The sequence below is a fragment of the Muscardinus avellanarius genome (genome assembly GCF_963383645.1).
Source record: "Muscardinus avellanarius genome assembly, chromosome: 5".
NCBI lineage: Eukaryota > Metazoa > Chordata > Mammalia > Rodentia > Gliridae > Muscardinus > Muscardinus avellanarius.
Genome location: NC_137790.1, coordinates 3,833,237 through 3,855,807, shown reverse-complemented (window position 1 = coordinate 3,855,807; position 22,571 = coordinate 3,833,237). Strand labels below are relative to the sequence as shown.

At 51.9% G+C, this 22,571-nt stretch overlaps 1 protein-coding gene across 1 annotated transcript in view; it reads right to left on the bottom strand.

Moving 5' to 3' along the window:
• The window catches only part of C2CD2 (C2 calcium dependent domain containing 2), a gene marked incomplete at both ends in the record, with an annotated part of 58,756 nt that overhangs the window by 13,530 nt on the left and 22,655 nt on the right, over positions 1-22,571 (bottom strand). Inside the window, 13 exons of the mRNA XM_080696438.1 lie at positions 204-378; positions 1,625-1,749; positions 4,273-4,337; positions 6,888-6,996; positions 8,451-8,574; positions 8,890-8,905; positions 9,006-9,095; positions 9,367-9,403; positions 9,522-9,629; positions 10,682-10,808; positions 11,664-11,786; positions 12,956-13,252; positions 19,018-19,122. Of these exons, the coding sequence (XP_080552564.1) occupies positions 204-378; positions 1,625-1,749; positions 4,273-4,337; positions 6,888-6,996; positions 8,451-8,574; positions 8,890-8,905; positions 9,006-9,095; positions 9,367-9,403; positions 9,522-9,629; positions 10,682-10,808; positions 11,664-11,786; positions 12,956-13,252; positions 19,018-19,122 (1,501 nt within the window). The remainder of the gene's footprint in view (positions 1-203; positions 379-1,624; positions 1,750-4,272; positions 4,338-6,887; positions 6,997-8,450; positions 8,575-8,889; positions 8,906-9,005; positions 9,096-9,366; positions 9,404-9,521; positions 9,630-10,681; positions 10,809-11,663; positions 11,787-12,955; positions 13,253-19,017; positions 19,123-22,571) is intronic.

The following is a 22,571-nucleotide window of genomic DNA, read 5'->3' as shown; positions in this document are numbered from 1 at the left end:
CAGCGCGCCCTCATTCAGGTGTCTTCAGGGCACAGGTGCAGAATTCAGCTAGAGCTGAACAGAAAAGGCACGTGTGATGGTGGACATCTGAAGAGCTCCTGTGTTAATGCTCAGAGTTGATATGATTAAGCCATGAGGGTGGTAATCTCAGGAGATAAATCTGTGCAGTGCTCCTGCAGGGACACTGTCCCCCAAAGCCTCACCGGAGCTCAGCGGGGACATCCTCCCGGTGTCGTAGCGAGGCTTGGTCTTCACGGCGGTGACAGTGGTGACCACGGTTCCACAGGGCATCACCATGCGGTCCTTTTCTATCTTTGTAGCAGCGACAGGGGGAGGGGCCTGCCAGGATTTCGGTTCAGTGGGTTCTATGTAAGAAAACTGCAGAGACAGTTGGTTACTTGTTTTGTAGAACAGGCATCCTTTGGCATCCACGGGGGTTGGGGAGTTGGTCCCAAGACCACCTTCGGGTACCCAAATCCTCAGATGAAATGGTACGTTGTTTGCATAGGAAATACACAGCGAAGGATCCCTAGAGCTGGGAGTAATGATGCACACTTGCCATCCCAGTACTTGGGAGTCTGAGATAGGAGGATTGTAGGTCTGAGGCCATTCTTAGCAACTTAGCAAGACCTTGTTTCAAAATAAAATAAATAAATAAAAAGGTTGGAGGCTGAGACAGGAAGATCTCGGGTTTGCAGCCAGCCTCAGCAACTTAGGCCCTCTGCAACTTGTGAGACCCTGTTTCAAATTAAAAAAATAAAATAGGACTAGGGGTGTAGGTCAGAGGTAGAACACCCCTGAATCCTATTCCCCAGTACCAAAACTAACAAACAAGCAAGCAAATAAATAAATAATAAGAAGGGTTGGGGCTACAGTTCAGGGATACATTACTCCTGGGTTCATTCTCCGGTCCCCCCCAAATCTCTAGATTGCTTATAATACCTAATGCAATGTAAATGATATACATGTAGCTACTATGCTATTAAGAATCATTCAGATTCTAGGCACACGCCTGTAATCCCCGTACTTGGAAGGCTGAGACAGGAGGATCACAGGTTCAATGTCAGCCTCAGCAACTCTACTATTTTGTTTAGAGAATAATGGCTAGAAAAAAATGTCCACACATGTTCAGTACAGATGCAGTTTCTCCACAAAGACGTTCTGCCCATGCTGGCGGGCTCTGCAGATGAGACGGCTGTGGGGGCCGCAGCCCGCTGTGATCAGATCCGCCATGAGCGAGCCAGCTGACTTACTCTGAACTAACCCTGCTTTTTCCTCCTGGTATCACACAACGTTCTCAATCAACCTGGACACCCCGGAACTGGCACCGAACCATGCGAGGCAGGCCCAAACACAGCCAGCTCTGCATGTAAGAGTGGGAAGAAAAGCTGGAGAACCAACAAGGTTTGGGAAGGCCTCAGGCCAGGCCCCGAGATGCCATCGCGAGAAGCTACTTTGCACAGTGACGGCTCAACCCATCACAGGAAGATGAGTCCACAAACGTGCGTGGGGTGGGGCGGCGTCTCTTGAACCACTTCGCGTGTCACACGGGGGTAGGAGGAGCCTGGGCAGACGCAAGGAGCTCCTTAAACCAGGAGGGCCAGAACGAGGAAGCCTGCCGTACCTCTGCAGTGACGGAGCCCAGCGCCGGGCTGCCAAGGGCGGGCTCCCCGGTCAGTGTGAAGCTCTGCAGTCCAGAAGGCTGCTTCTTAAATAAATCCAGAGGGATGGTCACCATGGCCAACAGACCTACGGACCAGGAGACAAGGAGCATCACTGATGTGCAGGGGTGCCTAGGGAGTGCCACCCAGCATGGTCCTAGGGCAGGCCTGTACGCTGGGAAGGGCCCCGAGGCACAACACTGTAAAATGCCGGTCATCAAAGGCAGACAGGCTTGGGGGTGTCCCCGAGAGGGGGCAGGGCAGTCGGAGGCAACAGCCGATGCCATACGGCTGGAGAGTGACTGGTGAGAAGGTCCATGGTGCTCACAGCGCCGCAGCAGTGTAAATCAGGACGCGGCTAGCTGTTCTGTGGACATGAACGAGAACGTCTGAGCCGGGCGTGGCGGTGCACACCTGCGATCCTAGTGCTCGGGAGGCTGAGGCTGGAGGGTCGCAGGTTCGTGGACAGCCTCAACAAGTTAGCAAGATTCTCAGCAACCTAGGGAGGTAGAATGCCCCCAGATTTAATCCCCAGCACCCCTCCCACAAAAGAAAAAGAATATCTTTCTTTAGTGTACATTTTTAATATCTTTAATATGTATTTCTTAGGAAATACACACTAAAGAACAGAGGGATGAAGAACCACAAGGTCCAGCCACTCTGGAGGCTGCGGTCTGAGGACCTCAGGTTCGAGGTCAGCCTCAGCACCTTAGACCCCGTCTGAGATAAAAAGTAAAAGGAGCTGATGTTGTAAGTCAGTGGCAGGGTGCCGCGGGGCTCAGTCCTTAGCACCAATACATACTTTAAACAGGGCCATGACACATGTAATCGTCCCTCAAAGTGTGTGTGTGTGTGTGTGTGTGTGTGTGAAGATAGATGGGGGGGGCAAGTGCAAGGGGAAAAGAGGGAGAGAGAAAGACAGAAGGCATGACCGAGTGAGGATAAAGACTATAAGAACAAATCCTAAAAACACGTGAGTCTGAACATGGTCCACGGGGCATCCTCGGGATTTCACAGTCCCCTGAGCTGGGCTGAGCTGAGCGGGGTGGGGTCGGCAGGCGCAGGCCCAGGGGATGCGCAGGCTCCTTTCCGGCCAGCAGTGGCCCTGCCCCGGTGTCCCGGGCACCCTCCATGGGAATGTCACTTCTTACCTCGCGCTGTCCCACCCTGCTCACGCCTGCGGAGCCAAGGACACTGCCGCAGGGTTCTGGCTAATAACCAGCGTGGGACCTGTTGGTAAGGAGAAATAACCCCTCCCGACAATTGACTCCATTTGGCTGGGTGGATCAGCGGGTGAGGCGTGTGCTGTGGGGTTTTAAGACCTCTACTGAATGCGGAAACTACTGGCTTACACATATGCACACACTCAAGTCCAAGTCCACTGTGGTGACTGATGAATCGCTCCTTTCTAGTGTCTAAACTGTGTACAGTTTAGGCCACAGTGGCCTATTTCATAGGGAAAGGCCACTTGACATTCACAGAGGCAGACAGTAGAGGTGAGCGTGGGGGCTGGGAGGGGCTGGTAGCCATGTTCAGTTGGGGACAAGCTTTGCAAGGAGGTCCTAGAGGCAGACAGTGGTGTGACGGTCACACACGACAAGAATGTGCTGAAAGATGGCCGACATGGCGAATTTGATCTTATGTATAGTTTACCAAAATAATAATTAATAATAATTATTGTTATTGTTATTATTGTGGTACTGGGGATGAAACCCAGGGGCATTCTACTTCCAAGCTATGCCCCCAGCCCTGTTTTTTTTTTTTTTTTTTTTTTTGGTGGTACTGGGGTTCCTGGAAACCCTTTTACCTCCGGGCTACGCTCCCAGATACCTATTTTTTATATTTTTATTTGGAAACAGGGTCTCTTAAGCTAGCGAGGCTGGCTTCGAACCTGTGTGATCCTCCTGTCTCAGCCTCCCAAGCGTGGGGATTACAAGCATGTGCCACAACGCCTGGCCCCAGCCCTGTTTTTTATTCTTTATTTGGAAACAGGGTTTCACTGAGTTGCAAAGGGCCTCACTAAGTAGCAGAGGCTCTCTATGAACTGCGATCCTCCTGTCTCAGTCTCCTAAATGCTAGGATTACAAGTGTGAGCCAGTATAACCGGCAAAATTAAATTTTTGGTTTTTTATTTTGCGGGTCTGGGGATGGAGCCCAGGGGCATTTGACCTCCAAGCTACACCCCCTGCCCTACTTTTTAGTCTTTATTTTGAAACTGTGTCTCACTGAGTTGTGGAGGGCCTCATTAAGTAGCTGAGGCTGTCCGCCCACCGCAGTCCTCCAGTCTCAGCCTCCCAAATGCTGGGATTACAAGCGTGCGCCACCATGCCTGGCTCAAAGGAAGTCTATGAAGCTAAGAGAGTTCAGAACTGCTTCCCTACGCCAAGAGCTGTTGAATGAAAGATTTTGGATTGTCAAAAATATTTTTTCCAAAAATGTCTGACCCTTCTAATAACTGAAACTGCACTTTCCCTGGGAGAGTCCAAATGGTTCTGGGAGAGGGCCAGCCTCCTCTGCTGGGTCGCCACCTCCCCGCTCCCCAGTCCCTGGTCAGCGTGGCTGGGAGACCTCCCTGGACAGCAGGGCCTCTGTCTACCTGCTCAGCACCCACCTTCTGTGGTCCGTCCATCCTCTGAAATCTGCAGGTACAGCTCCCTCGACTTGGCATTCAGCTCGCTGTGGACAGAGAGAAGCACTGGTATGCAATGATTTATGTTTTTATCAAAATATAGTATTTTTTTCTGATTACAGGAATACCAAGTTGTCAAAAGTGAAGAAACTACAGAGCCATGTAACCAAAAAAGGAGAAATCACCTTCAGCCCCACTACTCAGAAACAGCTACTGTTACTGCCGGGCGCCTAGCCCTCCAGAGCTGGCCTACAGAACTTACTGTTCTGTGGTACAGTGGTGGACAGAGGTGCTGTCACCCGTGGCACCACAGAGCGCTGGAAACGTGGCCCGTGCAAACTCAGGAATCAGGTTTAGTTGTGCTTAATATTTATTTTTTTAAGTTTCAAGAACCATGTGCAGTTAGCCACCATATTGAGAGCACAGTTACATCGTTGTTAGAAGCCAAAATATGGAACATCTAGTCCTTTGCTCCTTTCAGAATATACTTAAGGTATCATGGACACCTCACGATGTCCGTCCCTTGAGTAACAGGTGTCTAGTGGGCTGTCATTTGGCCGCATAAATATTTATTTAGCCAACCTTAAAAATGGCTTGGCTGTTTCTAACATTTCATAATTAGAAGCAAGCTGAGATAAACATCCTTACACGTGTATCTTTTCACGCAGAGTGATTATTTCCTTAGGAAACCTGTAATTGCCAGTCAAAAGGTACATGCATGTAAGGGGCTGTGTAAGGACACCCTTGGATGACGTCTGGAATGTTATCCCAATTTACACCTCCACTGGCCGTTTTCTTATTCTTTATCAAACTCTAAGGTAAAAATAGTCTCTTTTAAAGAGTTTGCTTTGTTTCACTTATTTCCGAGACTGAACATTTTCCTGGAGGTTTTAGCCATCTCTACCTCTTGATTTAATATTTCTAGTTCGGAAATTTTACCCACTTTTTTCCAAAGGGGTGTTTGTATTTTTGGTAACGATTCATAAAACATCTTATAAGTATACACAGGGCCTTTGCTTTCGTCACTTCTATAACTGTTTATTGTGTACGCATCAGAATGTGACTGATTCCTATCTTTGTACAGTCAGCCACCTTACTGAATTGTTATTTCTATTACTTTTCTAATATTTATTTCTACCCTCTACTCATGACTATTTCTAGTAGTTTTAGTTCATTTCACTTGGTAGTCCAGATATGCAAATAATATCATGCCTAACAAATAATTAGCTTAGTATCTCCTTTCCAGTATTTGTATGTCATTTTTTCCTGATCTAGTCGTATTAACCAGATATTCTAGAAAAAAACAACAGTGGTGCTTTTCTCTTGATGTTGGTGAGACTGCTCTTGGTATTTACCATTTGCAGTGGTTTTTAAAAATCTTATTGAAAAGTGACCATAAACCAGGCGTGGTGACATACTTCTGTAATCCCAGTACTTGAGAGGCTGAGACAGGAGGATTTCAGGTTTGAGATAACCTCAGCAATTTACTCAGACTCTCAGCAACTTAGAGAGAACCTGCTTCCATAACAAAAAATTAAAATGTTCTAACTTAATTCTTTTAAGATTAGAAATGGGCCGGGCGTGGTGGCGCACGCTTGTAATCCCTGTGCTTGGGAGGCGGAGACAGGAGGAATGGAGGAATGCAGGTTCAAGGACAGCAGCAGCAACTTAGTAAGAATCTTCAAGCTAGTGAGACCCTGTTTCCAAATAAAAAATAAAATAGGACTGGGAGTGTAGCTTCAAGGTAGAATGCACCTGGATTCCATCTCCAGTACCAAAAGAAAAAAAGAAATAAAATAAAATTAGAAATGGGTATTAAATGTCACTGCCTTTTGGGAATTTATAAAGGTAATAAATTTATTTTCTCCTTTGATCAAATGATACATTGCAATTAACTGAGTTCTTTACATCAAACCATCCTTACATTCCTGGTGTAAACTCAACTGGGTTTATTTTTAATGGGCTGCTAGATTCTATCTGATAACAGCTCATTTGAGATTCTTACATTGTTATTCCCTTATGGTCGACACTTCCCCCTCCTCCTATTTCCTCTGTTTGGTTTTGCTACCAGTAAGAAGTTTCTTTCTTCTCTGCACTGGGTGGTTGTGCATCTGCGGGAAGTGGGGCCTGCAATAGTCCTCTATCATAACAGGGCACTGGAAACAATTGATTCTTAGTGCTGCCTTTATTTTTTTATTATTTATTTTTCTTTTAATTTTTCAGTACTGGGGTTAGAACCTAGGGGCTTTCGACCTCCGACCTTCCCCCCCAGCCCTATTTTTTATTCTTTATTTTGAAACCGGGTCTCACTGAGTTGCAGAGGGCCTCACTAAGTAGCTGAGGCTGTCCGCGAACCGTGATCCTCCGGTGTCAGCCTCCCGAATGCTGGGATGACAAGCGTGCGCCACCATGCCCGGCTTAGTGCTGCCTTTAAAAGAAAATCCATGTTTGACTTGGAGCCCTCTTTGCCATGCTTAAGAAGAACGGCTTTTATTTTTAGTTGGTGGTTTAGCAGAGGCAGAGCAGCAGTGACTTTGGGATCAGGTGGGCTCGAGCAGAGCTGGCTGGGACACCGCGCCAGTGCAGGCTGTACTCACAAGGTGAATTCCTCCTCCCAAGTGAGGTCACTGGTGCTTTTTGCTAGGGTGCTGGTGAATCTCTGAACAGGGTCGTTCAGCTGGGCGATGCACACGGGGCTCATGCTGCCTGCAAGCAAGTAAAATGACCATCATGTTTCAATTGCAATTAGACATTATTTGCATAAGCAAGAAAGGCTAAATTAAATGAGGAAAGCCTGGCGTACCCACTTCTCGGAGCACATTCTTTCTTGCATTTACCACTTACAAACTCTCAGGGAACCAGGCTTCATTGGGACTGAAGGAATGTTTTCTGCATTTGCTATCAACAGCCCCAGACCGATCCCCAGTGCTCCTGTTCCCTCTGTCAGTCTCAGTCCCAGCTACAGGCAGGACACCCAGGTATGTGTGTGTGGGGGTCCCTCCTCAGAAGTGACAAATTATGTTGAGACTTGACCCCCCCAAACAACTAGCTATCCCAGAATGAAGTTAGGCTTCCCCAAAACCAACTCGTTCTAAGCCTAACTTCATCCTGGGATAACTCCCAAGTTTGGCGACACCACACAGAGAACCTGCTTCTCTACGTAAGACAGACAGGTGTTTTTACACCTGCCCCAGCTCTGTCAGAGCTTGTTTGGGGAAGGAACATGTGGTGCAGGTAACGGGACATTCACAGCTGTCCCAGCTTTGGGGCAATGTGTTCCTTGCAGGACAAAGTCCTGAAACACTGTGTGGTCGACAGTTGCTGGAATGTTTGACACTTTACCATGTACCAGGCCACGGTATCCTTCTCACCTTTCATAACCACTTTTCAAGGGGAGACTCAGAGCCAGACAGGGGACGGACACCCCACCCCACATGAGGAACGGGGCCTGGTCTCCTGGCAGCTGTGTGCTGGAGCTGCACCCCCACCCTTGCCACCTGTGCAGAGAGCCCACCCAGCCTGAGGGCGGGCTCCCACACTGCAGCACGCTTGCCAAAACACCGGCAAACAGCTTTGCAAAGGCACGGTGGTTGAAGGAGGCCTGCCTGTACTTTGGTGATGGGAGGAAGCCCTTGAAATGAAGACCAGCAGCCCCTACATTCTAGGACAATAAACAGGATCTCTTCTATACATGCAGGATCTACTATGCACGTATTCATGTATACACATAACTCTTCATTGACACAGAATACCTGTACATGTTTACGGGGTACAGTGTGACACAATGTGACTGACGCCGTCAGGGTGACTAGTACACCTGTTACCTCAAACACGGATCATTTCTTTGTGTTGACCACATTCAGAATCCTCACTACTAGTTTCCTTGAAATACACACTTGGTTGTCATCAACTTCAGTCACCCACTGTGCTAGAGGCAGTAGTCCCAGCCCCTGTCCGGCCACATCCGCCACGGTGAGCCCAGGACTGAGCTTTGACCCCCCATCACTACTACATCTTGGGGTGCTCTTCTTTGAACCAAGGCAGGGCCACATCACAGACCCAACCGGGTGCCACAGAGGCACAGGCCACCTGGAGCCCCCAGCTGGGCTCAGGGGCCGTCCCTTCTTTGCAGCCCCGGAGGCCCTGCAGGGAGCGCCCACCTGAGGCACCGGGGTCCCGCAGCAGCGATGCCCGCACGTTCTTCACCTGCAGCTTCAGCTCGTGAGCCCGCGGGGGCTTGGGCGGGCAGGAGTCCTGAGCGGCGCCTGAAGTGCGGGGGAGAGTCTGCAGAACAGAAGAGGCGAGATACAGGCGTGGGACGAACGAAGAGGAGGAGGAGGAGGCCAGGATTCCTGCTCTGTGCGATGCTCACTTCTCGCGGACGTGACCCTCGCCCATCCAAGGAAGGCCTGAGCACACGGCACTGTGTGTAGGCACAGACGGCTCCCGGGCTCACAGTCGCTGTGGGGCCTCTCCCTGAGCCAGGACAAGTGCTCACACAGCCCATCCAGGCTGCAGGCACCGCTGCCCACTCCCCAAGGGGTCATGGGCGGTGTGAAGGGCCACGGCCCTCCCCCTCCCACCTCTGAGGGGGAGCACCTGAGGGTCCTCGGCGCTGAGGGGTGAGGAGACGGGGCTGGTGCAGCTCAGGCTCCCCGGGTCTAGAGGACCCCGCTGCAAACCAGTGCTTCCCAAGCTCCTGTACCCATGCTCACTGCGGACGGCGCTCCTCGGAAGGGCCCCTTTCACGCAAGCAGAAGGACCCGAAGAGCTTCCCAGAGACGCCCTTGGGTGGTGAGAGCCTCCTGGGCAGAGACCTGGGTGCTGAGTCGGCCCAGAACACTTTGGGGGAATGCTTACGAGCACCCCAGTGACACCTGTGTTCTTCAGGATGCTAGAGAAAGAACTGTCTCAAACTAGGTCATTCCTGGCTGCGGACTGGGGTGGGGGCAGGAAATGGTGACGAACTCCTAACACCTAGGGTGATGACAAGTACCGGGGACAGAGCAGGCCACGCATCTGGGACGGGCAGGGTGGTGAGCAGGTTGTTTCATACATACGCGCTGTCAACCGCACTGGGCCTCGGGGGCCAGAGATGTGAGCACAAACTGGCCTGTGAGGATGTTTTAGGGAGAGACCAAGGAAAGCAGACGGCCTTGCTTAATACGGGCGGGCCTCGTCCAATCAGTTGCCGGGTCCACCCTCAGCAAGGACGGAGCCCTCCCCCTGACTGCCTGGAGTGGGGAGTAGGAGCTTCCAGTTTGGGCTCCAGCAGAAGCGCAAGCACTTCCTGGGTCTGGAGCTGCGGCCGTTGGACTGGATGCACACTGGCCGCTCTCCTGCGGCGGAGGGCTTTAAAGTACACTAGAATGACCCCAGAGTCCTCTCAGCCCTCATAGCCAGGGGAACTGCAGCACCTTCTAACAAACGAGTATCCTATTTATCTCCTGTGCGCCCTCTTTCTCTGGAAAAATCAATAAAACAATAAAAACCAATAAAACTACACATTTATTTTAAAACACTATTGAATTTCTAGCAGTTTGGGTCCCTTTATTTTCTTCTCTTTTCTTTTTCAGTACTGGGGATGGAACCCAGGGGCATTCTGCCTCCAAGCTACACCCCCAGCCCTGTAATTTATTCTTTATTTTGAAACAGGGTCTCACTGGGTTGCAGAGGGCCTCACTGAGTAGTAGCTGAGGCTGTCTGCGAACCGCGATCCTCCTGTCCCAGCCTCCCAGATGCTGGGGTTACAAGCGTGCCACCACGCCTGTTGGTCCTTTTATTTTCTAAATACACACATCCTAGAACTGTAGTATTATTTTGGGAACTTGGTCATATTTTGTCATTGCCACATACGGCATCAGTGCCGCTGGCCCGTAAGACCCCACCATGGTAGAATTCCTGAGGGGGGGCTGGCCTCTGCCGTCTCCCCTGGAATGCAGACTGGCCTCTCTTTGAGGGAAGGCCCGGCCTTCGGCATCATGCCTCAGGAGACCCCCCAGAAGGTCCACGGCTGCAGGCCAGGCTACCCCCACTGTGCTGTAAGGGCCCGGAGGGTGGGGACAGTTTCCGGCCCTGCTGTGAGCCTGGTTGCTCAGCACCAACACTGACCGGCTGGCATCTGCCCGGTGCATCAGACTCGGTGCCCTAGGAGCTGCGCTAATAAAGAGACCAGGAGCCGCGCCACACAAACCGCGATTACACTTGTCTTTCAGAATGACGTCACCAGGGCTCCACGGTAAAGATGGGTATTCCATCACACCGCATAAAACCACTGCCAACAAACATTTTTTAGAAACGTCAGGGACTGTAAGCACCTGTGTTGCATGGTCGTGATCAAATAATCAGCTCGCAGCTGAGACATCCTCCGTAAGAAAGGCTGGCTTGTTACCTATGCCCACGGAGGCCGAGCAGGTGAACGGCTCTGCTGTGGGCTCAAGCACAGCGGTCCGGAGCCGTTCCCAGGCGGGGCCCGGGGCTCCAGCACAGGGCGGAGGCCGGCAATACGGATAAGGGTGCTACACGGGAAGCCCGGCGGCCTCCTTCAGCCCAGGCTCTCTGGAGATAAACCTCCTAGGAGCAGCCGGCGCCCGGCCAGCATGTGGGTCATTAGTCGGTCGCCACCCAGACAAAACGAGCTCCGTCCACCCAGCGGGCCTGGCCTGCTTGCTTCTGGGGGACAAAGTTATCACCCAACTTGGCTTTGCAGGTGCCTCCGCCCTGGGAGGATCAGGACTGTCATATAAAATGTCCCCTAAAGAGCTCACTTAGCAATATTTGGAGTGGATGTAACAAATCCCGTGTAAGGGATATACCTGGGTGGCACTTGGTAGGCTGGGAGGGCGGAGGAGGGGCCTGGGGGCGCGGCCTGGGGATTATACAAGTTGTTCCCCTTCCCATGGGATTGTGGGCCCCATGACGTGAGGAGTGCAGCCCACATGCTCTCTCTCCCCCTCCGGCCGCCATGCCCTGAGATCCACCGTCCCTGGCCTCACACAGACTGGGCTTGTAACACAGGAAGATAAATCTTTCCTCCACGTTATGTGGTCAGATATTTAGATTATGGCTGCAAACATGCTGACCGGGATGAGGGCCAAGCTCGGAGGGCCTGACGGGAGCGGGAGGCAAGCTTGGGCTCAGGTGAAACGATGGGTGGCAGCCTCAACCGAGCGGGAGGTTGTGCCACCCAGTGGGGCGCAGCGACCCTGCGCTCTGGTCTGAGCGGCACCCCCAGAGCACGGTGACGCCCATCAGCCAGGTGCATGCCATCCTGGCGACACGGCAGGAGGTGGAGGCCCTGCAAATACACGTCCCCGGGAGGCAGCTGGGTCCCCCACAGGCTCCAAGGCACCCGCACCCCACGTCATGCTCACCTGAGCATCCTTTCCGGCTGTGGGCGTGGCGCTCAGGATCACTGACGGGAAGGCGGAGCTGACCAGGTGCTTCAAAACATCCTCCAGGGCTTCCGCCACCTCCTGCGTCTCCACCGGCTGGCCCTGGGGAAGGCAGGGAACCGCTTCATAACCAGGGGCTCGGCAAGCTCACGCCCACCTGCCACACGCCCCTGAAATGAAGCAACATGATGTCGGGGCCACGCGGGCTCGTGTCCCTGGGACCCCGGATCACACACAGGGGCAGCCCCTGCTCCTATCCTATTTTAGGGGTTATTTTTCTGGTTTAAAAAGTAATTTACGCTCACTACAAAACACTGCTAAGCGTAAAGACGTGCATCATAGAAATATGTTAATGTTCCTCCGTATCTTTCAATTTTCCTCCCCAAACTTACACACACATTTTTCTTTCCTATATAAGACTTCATTTCTTGTGAAAATTAAAAAGTCTGGGTAAAAAGGAGAATGAAGGCAAGTGTATAAAAGAAGAGCAAAGCTGGAAGACATATTACCAGGCACCAGACCTGACAGTCGTAATAACTAGTATCCGACAGATTGTGTTCATGTGTTCTAGAATGTTCCTGCCATCCTTACTCATTATAGCCTCAAACTGGAGCCTACGTACAATGGACTGAAAGTCTGTGCCTTTCAAAACGCGTGTGCTAAAGTCCTCCCCCACAGGTGGGGTTCCTGGGAGGTGAGTCTGGGAAGGTGATCCCACGAGGGTGGGGCCCTGGCGATGGATTCTGGGCTTGGAAAGGGGCCGCAGAGAGCTCTCTCCCCCCTCCTCTGCCCTGTGAGGACTCCGCACACGGGCAACCATTAGCAACCCACAAGGTGGCGCTTGCCAAGGGGCGCCCTGATCTCAGGTTTCCATCCTCCAGAGCGATGAGAGAGAGAAATGCCTGCTGTTTAGAAGTCATCCAGAATACAGCACCGCATCCCTGCAGCCCGAACAGACACACCAAGCATCTATCAGCAGCTAATGAGATGTATGCATTGTGGTGCGGTCACATAATGGAATCCTACACAGCAAAGCACACAATACTCTCACACCTCACAGCTCGGAGAAGAGAAGCCAGACACAGAAATCCCTATGTATAAAGCACAAAGGCAGGCTACACTAACCCATGCTGCCTGTGGGGCAGAATTCCAAGATGACCCCAACGTGCCAGGCCCTCATCCATCCAGCTCCCCCACCCCAGCGCAGGCGGCCTTGACGTGCGTCTGTGAAAGCCCATGGAGGTGACGGGAAGGCAAAGGGCGTGCAGTACCAGAGCCCCTCGGCCCCACAGAGCCAGGACTCCCCCTCCGCGGGCCTCAAAGACCCCCTTCCCTGGGCCTGGGACAGGCGGGACGGTGGGGAGGCGGGGCGGCCCCCTCCGGGAGCTGAGTGCAGCCAGTGGGACCTCGCGACCACAGTCCTGCAGCCCCAAGGAGCCGCACGAGGCCAAGAAACTTGTGAGCCTGGCGGAGGCCCCGAGCTCCAGGGAGGAGCCCAGGCTGCAGGCCGTGGCGCCCAGGGATCTGAGCTCAGGGCCCGCCAGGCCGCGCAGCCCTGACCCCACAGGCTGCAGGTAACAAGGGGCACTGCTGCCAGCTTTTGGAGCAAAGCTCCCGCACCTGGGAAGCAGCATCCCGGCCGCCCCCGGCTGGGCTGGAACTTCCTGAACAACTTCCTGGGCCTCGGGGGTCTCCTGGGGGGGCCTCTCGTTCCCTCTCGCTCCGTCTCTCGAGCCGGTGCTCAGCGAGTTGTGCACTGTGTGTTCTGTACGTCACACCTCAATACGTTCTTGAGCAAGTAGAACCGATTTCTAAAAACCCCAACTAACATGAAGGGCACTTCCAATGTGTGCTTTCTAGAGAGTTTAACTATATTAAATAGAGCAGCCAGGCGTGGTGGTGCACTCCTGTAATCCTACTACTTGGGAGGCTGAGACAGGAGGATCGCTATTTCAAGGTCGGCCTCGGCAATTTAGTGGGGTCCTCTGCAATTTAGTGAGACCCCGTTTCAAAGTTTAAAAATGAGGGCTAGGGGGTATAGCTGCCCCTGAGTTGAAAAAAATTAAAAATATATGTGATAGCTTTTGTTCTAACTCTTGGAAAACAGGCCCCGGGGGTGGGGTGGGGTGGGGCCTGGACTTGCCAGCGGCACAGCATCCCCGGCTGGCTGCCTCATGTTCTGCCATCCTCCCCGCACTGGGGGGACTGTGACAGAGGGGAGGGGGCCACCATGCAGTGCCTGGGTTACGAGGCTGGCTCCACACCACTGTGGCTCGAGATCCTCGGGTCCCTGCCACCTCCAGTCCCATGCCTGTGCTGGACGCCACTCACTGCAAATCCCCAGCCTGCCCAGCTGGGGCCGAGCCTCACAGACCCTGGAGCCCGCCCAGGCCAGGCCGACTGGAAGCAGTTGTGTGTGATTTCAGAACCCAGTCTGAGCCAGGTGTGGTGGCACACACTGTCATCCCAGTGCTTGGGAGGCTGAGATAGGAGGATTACAGGTTTGAGGCCAGCCTCAGCAACTTAGACCCTGTTTCAAAATAAAAAGAAGAAAGTAAAATAAAATAGGGCTGAGAGTGTAGCTCACAGATAGTATGTCCTTGGGTTCGATCCCCGGTGAAAGAAAAAGAGAGAGGGAAAGAGAGAAAAAGAGAAAGAAGGAAAGAAAGAAAAGAAGAAAGAGAAAAGAACCCAGCTTGAAAAAGTCACATGCTGCCCTAAGGACAGCCAGCTGACTCTTTCGGGCCTTCCTATAGCAGGCTTGGTCCACATCTGCCATTTATTAAAAACAGATTCTTTCAAGAGCTCTAAAAATAATCAACAGAGTTGTTGAGACTTACACGGCTCCCAGTCCGCACTGGGCTCAGTCTAATACATTCAACTGTGCTAACTGGTTCAATCCTCACCATCTCCTTGGACATCACTGGCCCCGTCTCACAGACGGGAAACGGAGGCACAGGAGTCCACTAGCACATGTAAGATCACATAGCTTGTAATATGTGCTGGTTTTGAAAAGTTGCTCCAGTATTGATTTCCCAAAAAAATGTGAAAGGCAGGCAGCTTGTGGGTGGCGTGCAGGCGCTAAGGCGCTAAGGCAGGGGACCAGCTTTGCGTGTCACTCTTCAGAGCCCCCCATCGCTGCTCTCTGTCCTGATGTTTACCCCACAGTAAGAATATGGAGGCAATGAAAGCCTTAGCCTAAAAAACACAGAGGCAACCAGTGCTTCTGTGTCCTTCCTCCTCTTGGGGACCCGGCCTTAGAGTGGGAAAGGTCAGCTCCACGTGTTATGTACAAGCATCCGGAGTCGGCGGGCAACCGACAGCCCAGTACAACAGAGGAAAGCAAGGCAGAACACTGACCCGCGCTCAGCAAGTGCGCTGCCCGGAGACCACGAGGCACCACCTCCCTAAGCAAGAAGTAAGGAGCCCATTGCCTTGGTAGTGTTGACAAGAACATACCAATAAGCAATTTTCACAGCCGGGCGCGGTGGGCACGCTCGTCCTCCCAGCGTTCGGGAGGCTGAGACCGGAGGATCGCGGTTCACAGCCAGCCTCAGCTACTTAGTGAGGCCCTCCGCAACGTAGTGAGACCCTGTTTCAAAATAAAGAATAAAAAACAGGGCAGGAGATGTAGCTCGGAGGTCAAATGCCCCTGGGTTCCATCCCCAGACCCACGAAAAAAAAAAAAAAAAAGAAAGGGCCGGGGTTAGAGGGGGCAGAGTTCCATTTTCAGGTTCTCCAGGGTGTCTGCCAAGCACGCTGCTTTTCTTCTCCTCCCTTTTTATTTCCCTCTTTGTAATAAAGATTTGTTTGAAGCTGTAACCAAGTTATTAGTTTTAATTTCCCAATTCAACACATTTCATTTGAGTCGAGGAAAAGAGCCCACCATGCCGTTACAACCGTAAAAGCAGAAACGGGTGTAAAATCTAGGCAGTGAAGGCTGTGGGGTCTGCGCACTGGACCCTCTAGCCATTATCTCTCTCCTGAACAGGTTCTTAACAACTTACATTTTATTTTAAACTGAGGTGAAATTCACACGACATGAAATAAACCATTTTCAAGTGTGCATTCCGTTGGCGCTTATATTATTCACAACATTATGCAACTGCCACCCACTTTCACCACCCACAAGAGAGGCCCAGAGCCCACAGCCGTCAGAAGCCACGCCCCAGCTGTGCCCTCCTCTAGTCCCTGACAACGGCCACTTCTTTTCTCTCTGTGGGTCTGCCTCCTCTGGACATCTCCTATTAATTAAATCGTGCAATGTGTGCCCTTCTCTGACTGGCTTCCTCCTCTTCTCTTTTGCTATACCCTTGACCCAATTAATTTGCTTATTTAGGTACTGGTGATTGAACCTAGGGGTATTCTACCACCGAGCTACATCCCCAGTCCTTTTTATGTTTTTTACTTTTAAACAGAGTATTGCTGGGTTGCTGAGGGTCTAAGTTGCCGAGGCTGGGTTACAGGTATAATCCACCATGTCCAGCTTATTTATTTTTTATTTTGAAACAGGGACTCGTTAAGTCGCAGAGGTAGATCTCAAACCCGCAGTCCTCCCGTCTTAGCTTCCCTAGTACTGGGATTATAGGTGCACACCGCCCGGCCTGGCTCTGCTCTCTTTTTTTTGGTTGGCCTGCACAATTTCTTCTCACTCAATACAGTGAACGGCCAAGGATAGAAGAGGAGCTCCAGGCCTGGGATGTCAGGTGTCAACCCATTTCGGATTCCAGAGCAGGTGCCTTGGCAACGTCTCCTGAGTTCCCGCCCCTGCCCACCTCCGGTGCATCCTCATCTCCAGTGCAGTGAGCCCTCCCAGGCCGGCTACCACACACAGCCTGACAGAGCGCTTCTCAGGGGAAGCCAGGCTGCTCGTAGAGGGCCTGAGAAATGCACAGAGTGCTGGCGGCCGGGGAGCGAGGTGGCCATGGTAGACAGTAGTTTCCAACCAGGTAAGCAAGGAAGTATGCGACCATCCTTTCAAAAAAAGATAATAAATATGAGACAATGACAAAAGGCACCACGTGCTGGGGCTGCTGGGAAGAAGAAGAGAGGCAAAGACAAGACGGACAGGACTTCCAAGTCCAACCTTCCTTGCAGCTTTGAGTTTGGGATCGTGATGGTATCTTCTATATTCAAAAAATACATTAATAAAGATGGGGATACCAGTAGTATCTAGAGGTAAGTGAACTTTTATATCAAATTGATAACATAACCACATAAAGACAGAAAAATTCAACTTTCGTATTTTATTTTGCAGTTCTGGGGATTGAACCTAGAGGCCTCTATTGCTGAGCTCCACCCCCAGCCTGCGGGGGTATTCTGCTACACAGGCCGGGGAGCAATCCTGGGCTTGGGCAGGTCTGATATCGTGCTGCAGGGAGAAGCAACGGCCAAACTACCCTGCGGGCACTGCAGGCCTGGACAGGCACGGCCACGGTCAGAGAGAGGAGGTCCGAATGGCGGAGGGAGGGGGACAGGGCAGGAACGGGGGCCAGGAGGGTGCATAACGCACATGCCTTGTGCCAGCCAACTTGCCACAACTGCAGCTGATGCAAGTTAAAAGAAGTACAATTCACTGGGCGTGGTGGCGCACGCCTGTAATCCCAGCATTTGGGAGGCTGAGACAGGAAAATCACGGTTCGAGGACAGCCTTAGCTACTTAGTGAGGCCCTCCGCAACGTAGTGAGACCCTGTTTCAAAATAAGAAAAAAAATAGGGCTGGGGGTGCAGCTCAGAGGTAGAATGCCCCTAGGTTCTATCCCAGTACTGCAAAAAAAAAAAAAGTATGAATTCAAATTAGCCAACAAACAACACTTTGCACAGGTAAAATATGGATTGACCAACTATCAAATTCACCTATTTCAACTGCAGTGATATCTCAGTAGGTGAACTAATGTCTGATCGTAATTATAAGAAAGTATCATCTAGACAGCCAGGTATGGGATAGCATACTTGTAATCCCAGTACTTGAAAAGCTGAGACAGAAGGACTACAGGTTCAAGGCCAGCCTCAGCAAATTAGTGAGGCCCTTAGTAACTTAGACAAGAGGTCGTGGGTTCGCAGCCAGACTCAGTTACTTAGTGAGGCCCTCTGTAACTTAGTGAGATCCTGTTTCAAAAACAAAGAGTTAGCCGGGCGTGGTGGCGCACGCTTGTAATCCCCACGTTTGGGAGGCGGAGACAGGAGGATCAAGCAGGTTCAAAGCCAGCCTCACTGGCTTAAAAGACCCTGTTTCCAAATAAAAATATAAAAAATAGGTGTTTGGGAGTGTAGCTTGGAGGTAGAGGGGTTTCCGGGAACCCCAGTATCACAAATAAATAAATAAACAAATAAATAAATAGTTAAAAATAGGTCGGGGGGGGTAGCTTGAAGGTAGAATGCCCTTGGGTTCAATCCCTGATATCTCAAAAAAATAAAAATAAAAGCTGATGGTATAGTTCAGAATGCCCTGGGTTCAATCCCCAATATTTAAGAAAAATAATAAAAGAAGTATCATGGAACCCCCAGAAAGGAAAGAGCTAATAACCCAAGCCTTGGGCATAAATGGTTTTGCACGCCTTTCCAGCAGCAGAAGAGACGCCCACCGGGCTCCACCTGGCACCCCTGCTTCCAAGTCCACTCCCCGCAAGCCCCGAGTCTCTGGGAAACGGGGAGGATGCCCTCAGGTTTTAGATGCATCCTTAGAAAAGTGGTGAGGAGAGGTGGCCCCGCCGTGGGAAGGGGCTTCGTACCGCCCTTCACGAGCGAGTCCTCACTGGAGGACGGGACCGCCGCAAGGCAGCGGAGGGACGTGGAGACCTGCCTCGGTGTCCTGCGTGGCTCCAGCCTCCGTGCGGTGAGGCCCAGCACAGCCCCACCCTCTGAGCCCACATCTGGGTGGGGTCAGGCTGCAGGGTTTTTTTAAGCAACCAGGCAATTCCAGCCGCGACCAGGCGAGCGCCCAGATGAAATCCACCACAGCTCGCTCCCTTGCTTCCCTGCCTCACGTGGCCGGTCGGCCAGGGGAGGCTGCGACGTCAGAGATGTGCCCACCTGCGCCTCAGTTTCCCAACGTGGCTGCCTTTTCTTTTGGTACTAGGGATTAAACGCAGGAATATGAATTAAATTATACAACATGTGCCCTGATCCTCTGATCTATACCACCAGCACCTTCTAAATTTTGAAACAGGATCTCACTAAGTTGCTGAGACTGGCCTCAAACCTATAATCCTCTTGCCTCAGCCTCCCAAATACTGGGATTACAGGTGTGCACCACCTCGCCTGGCAACCTGGTTGTCTTCACACGCACACATTCTCAGGCCAATGGAAAAATCGTAAAAGCATAGGGACTGACCTCCCCCAGCGCTCTGGGCTGGATCTTGAGGGCTGCTTCTGGCACATGGGTGTAGGACCACCGAATCTGGATGTCCTCTCTCTTTTCTTTCATGTGGAACTCCAGCTAATAAGGAGAAAAGTTATTAGATGACTGCCCTTTCCCCAGAGCCTCTGTCAACAGCTATGTGAAGGTTATATTTCTGTGTGTATGCATATAAATTTCTGTGTGTGTTGCGTGTGCATATAAATTCCTGTGTGTGCATGTTGTGTGTGTCATATAAATTCCTGTATGTGTGTTGTGTGTGTGCATATAAATTCTTGTGTGTGCTGTGTGTGTGCATCTTGTGTGTGTGTAAATTCCTGTGTGTGAACATTGTATGTGTACAATAAATTTCTGTGTGTGCATGTGTGTACATATAAGTTCCCGTGTGCATATTGTGTGTTCATATAAATTCTTGTGTGTGCATGTTTTGTGTATGCATATAGGTTCCCGTGTGTATGTCCATGTTGTGTGTGCATGTGAGTTCCTGCTGCATGCATGCTGTGTGAGCACGTGCATTCACAGGCGTGTGTGCATTTGTGTGTGCTTTGGGATGGACGGGCAGCCCCCGTGCCCCCACCGGGCGGCCCCGCCGCTGCCTCCCAGGGAGGAGCCTCAGCCGCCGCTAACGCGCTACAGCCACCCGGTAAGGACGCACCTCGCCCCGCATGGCTCCTTGCGGGCCTGTCACCAGCACACGGGAGGAGAAGGGGCTGGGGATGCCGCCCCTGGGCCTCGCGCGGGTCTCCCCAGCGCCCAGAGGGACACCAAGCGCAGTGTCCTTCCGCCACCTCCTGGCCACTCCAGCGACCCCGACTGGTCCCCGTCTGTCTTCACGCCCCCCCACTCCTGCCCATCTGTGGGAGGCAGAAGAACTGCCCTCGGCCCGGCCGCCCGTGCATGCCCATGCCGGGCCAGATGCTCAAGTGGGCTTGGCGGGCGTCAGGACCTTCGGGGAGGGGGCAGCGGCCCACGGGACTCACAGGAGTGTTACAATGGACGAGGCTGGCAGCAGAGCCGGCCAGAGGCAGGACTTGGGGAGGAAGGCGGAGTCCGGGAGGGGCTGCCCACACGCAGGGCACACCCAGCACAGACAGCTCTCGGTCCTAGGACCCCAGGACGCCACCTCTCCCCTCCGCAGAGTGACAAGGAAACAGACTCTCCCGAGCTTCCAGAAAGGGTGGCCAGAGAGACCGGTCAGCCATGGGCCTGGCTTCCAGATTCTGACATCATAAACGAACCCAATTCCGGGTGAAAACTAACAGGCTATGCTGCTCTCTTCAGCAAGACCCGCATTCTAACTCAGGATCAGCTAAGCGCGGTGGCACACTTGCAATCCCGGTTCTTGGGAGGCTGAGACAGGAGGATCACAGGTTTGAGGCCAGCTTCAGCAACCTAGCGAGACCCTACTTCAAAATAAAAAGGGCGGGAGGTGGAATCGCCCCAAATTCAATCCCTGGCATCAAAAAGTAAAGGTGACATCATGGTTTCTTACATTCCCACCTCCAATGCCAAGCAAAAAAAAAGAAAAATGGCTTTAGACTCGGACTCAACTCACACTAGAGGCAAGACAAGAAAAATGATATCCTCCCGACTGTGGGAAATTCTAGAAAGTTCTTTAATTTTGCAGCCCCAGGTAACCATATCTCGTCCTTCCTGGCTAAGTCGCGTGCGTGTGTGTGTGTGTGCGTGCGTGTGTGTGTGTGTGTGTGTGTGTTACTGGGGATTGAACCCAGGGTCATTCCACCTCCGAGCTATATCCCCAGCCCTATTTTATTTATTTGTTTGTTTGTTTACTTATTTATTTTTTGCGGGTCTGGGGATGGAACCCAGGGGCATTCGACCTCCGAGCCACACCCCCTGCCGTACTTTTATTCTTATTTTGAAACAAGGTCTCACTGAGTTGCAGAGGGCCTCACTAAGTAGCTGCGGCTGTCTGCGAACCTCTACCCTCCGGTCTCAGCCTCCCGAATGCGGGGATGACAAGCGTGCGCCACCACGCCCAGCTTTTATTTTCATTTTGAAACAGGGTCTTGCTAGGTTGATGAGAGTCTCACTGCTTGACGCGGCTGTCCTCGAACCCATGATCTTCCTGTCTCAGCCTCCCAAGTCCTGGGATTACAAGCGTGCGCCACCGCGCCCGGCACCTGGCCAAGTCCGGCTGCCACCTTGCTGTAAACCGTTGAAGGGCGTCGGGACGTAGTCGCCCCTGCCTATGGCTCTGACAACCCACGTCCTCAGCCGCTGTCTCTGTTATCTGTAGGTTGTAAACTGGGTAAGCGGTCAAAGTACAATTGTGTTCCTCTGTGTGATCCGAGCTGCTTAAGATGGGCATGGAGGCTCTGATGCAGTAAATCTCACAAACTACGTTTCCTCAGTGTGTGTGACCTAGGCTGAGCCTGTCCGGTTCTGACACAGGTCAGGTAAATACGCCCAACCTTCAAAGGTTTTCCTCCCTCCCTCCCTTCCATCCTTCTTTCCTTCCTCTTCCTCCTGAAGATGGAACCCAGGGACAGTCTAACCTTCAAGCTACATTCCTAGCCCTATTTATTTTTTATTTTGAGGCCTCAGAAGGTTGCTGAGCCTCACTACATGGCTGAGGCTGTCCTCGAACCTGCGATCCTCCTGTCTCAGCCTCCTGAGACTGCAGTTTAACGGGATTACAGTTGTAGCTGGTTTGAAGGTGATTTTCTAGGTACACTGCCCCGCCAGTGTGGAGGTGAGAGAAGCCGCCAGCACAGGGCAAGTCCGCGATGTCAACTCTAACCCTCTTCCACTCTCTAAAGGGGTATTTACAGGAATGAGTGGGGGGCTGGGGACTGGCTTTCAAAAAAAAGTCACTTAGGTAGCGAGAAAGGCTGGAGCTGGTTCTTTAAAACCGTGCCTTTCCAAGAAAGCGTATGGAACACCATCTTCCCTCGTAAGTGGGAAATCTGTGTAACTTTTTTTTTGGTGGTCCAAGCATTTGGGAGGCTGAGCCCAGAGGATCATGGTTTGCAGACAGCCTGGGGGGTGGAGCCCAGGGCCATTGCACCCCCGAGCTACAACCCCAGCCCTAATTTTTTTTTAGTCTTTTTATTTTTGAAACAGGGTCTCATAGAGTTGTGAAGGGCCTCACTAAGTAGCTGAGGCTGGCCGTGAGCCTGATCCTCAGGTCTCAGCCTCCTAATGCTGGGATTACAAGCATCCGCCACCAGGCCTGGCTGATTCTGCATAACTTGACCCATCCTACAAGTGGCTAGGTACAAGGTCAGAGGAGTTGAAGCTCTGAACCAGGCTGAACTAGAAGTGGCTTCTAAACCAGGTTCAGAAATTCACTATCTAGCTGGGCGTGGTGGCGCACACTTGTAATCCCAGCATTCCGGAGGCTGAGACCAGAGGATCACGGTTCGCTGCCAGCCTCAGCTACTTACTGAAGCCCTCTGCAACTTAGTGAGACCCTGTTTCAAACTAAAGAATAAAAAATAGGGCAGGGGGTGTAGCTTGGAGGTCGAATGCCCCTGGGTTCCATCCCCAGACCCACAAAAAAAAAA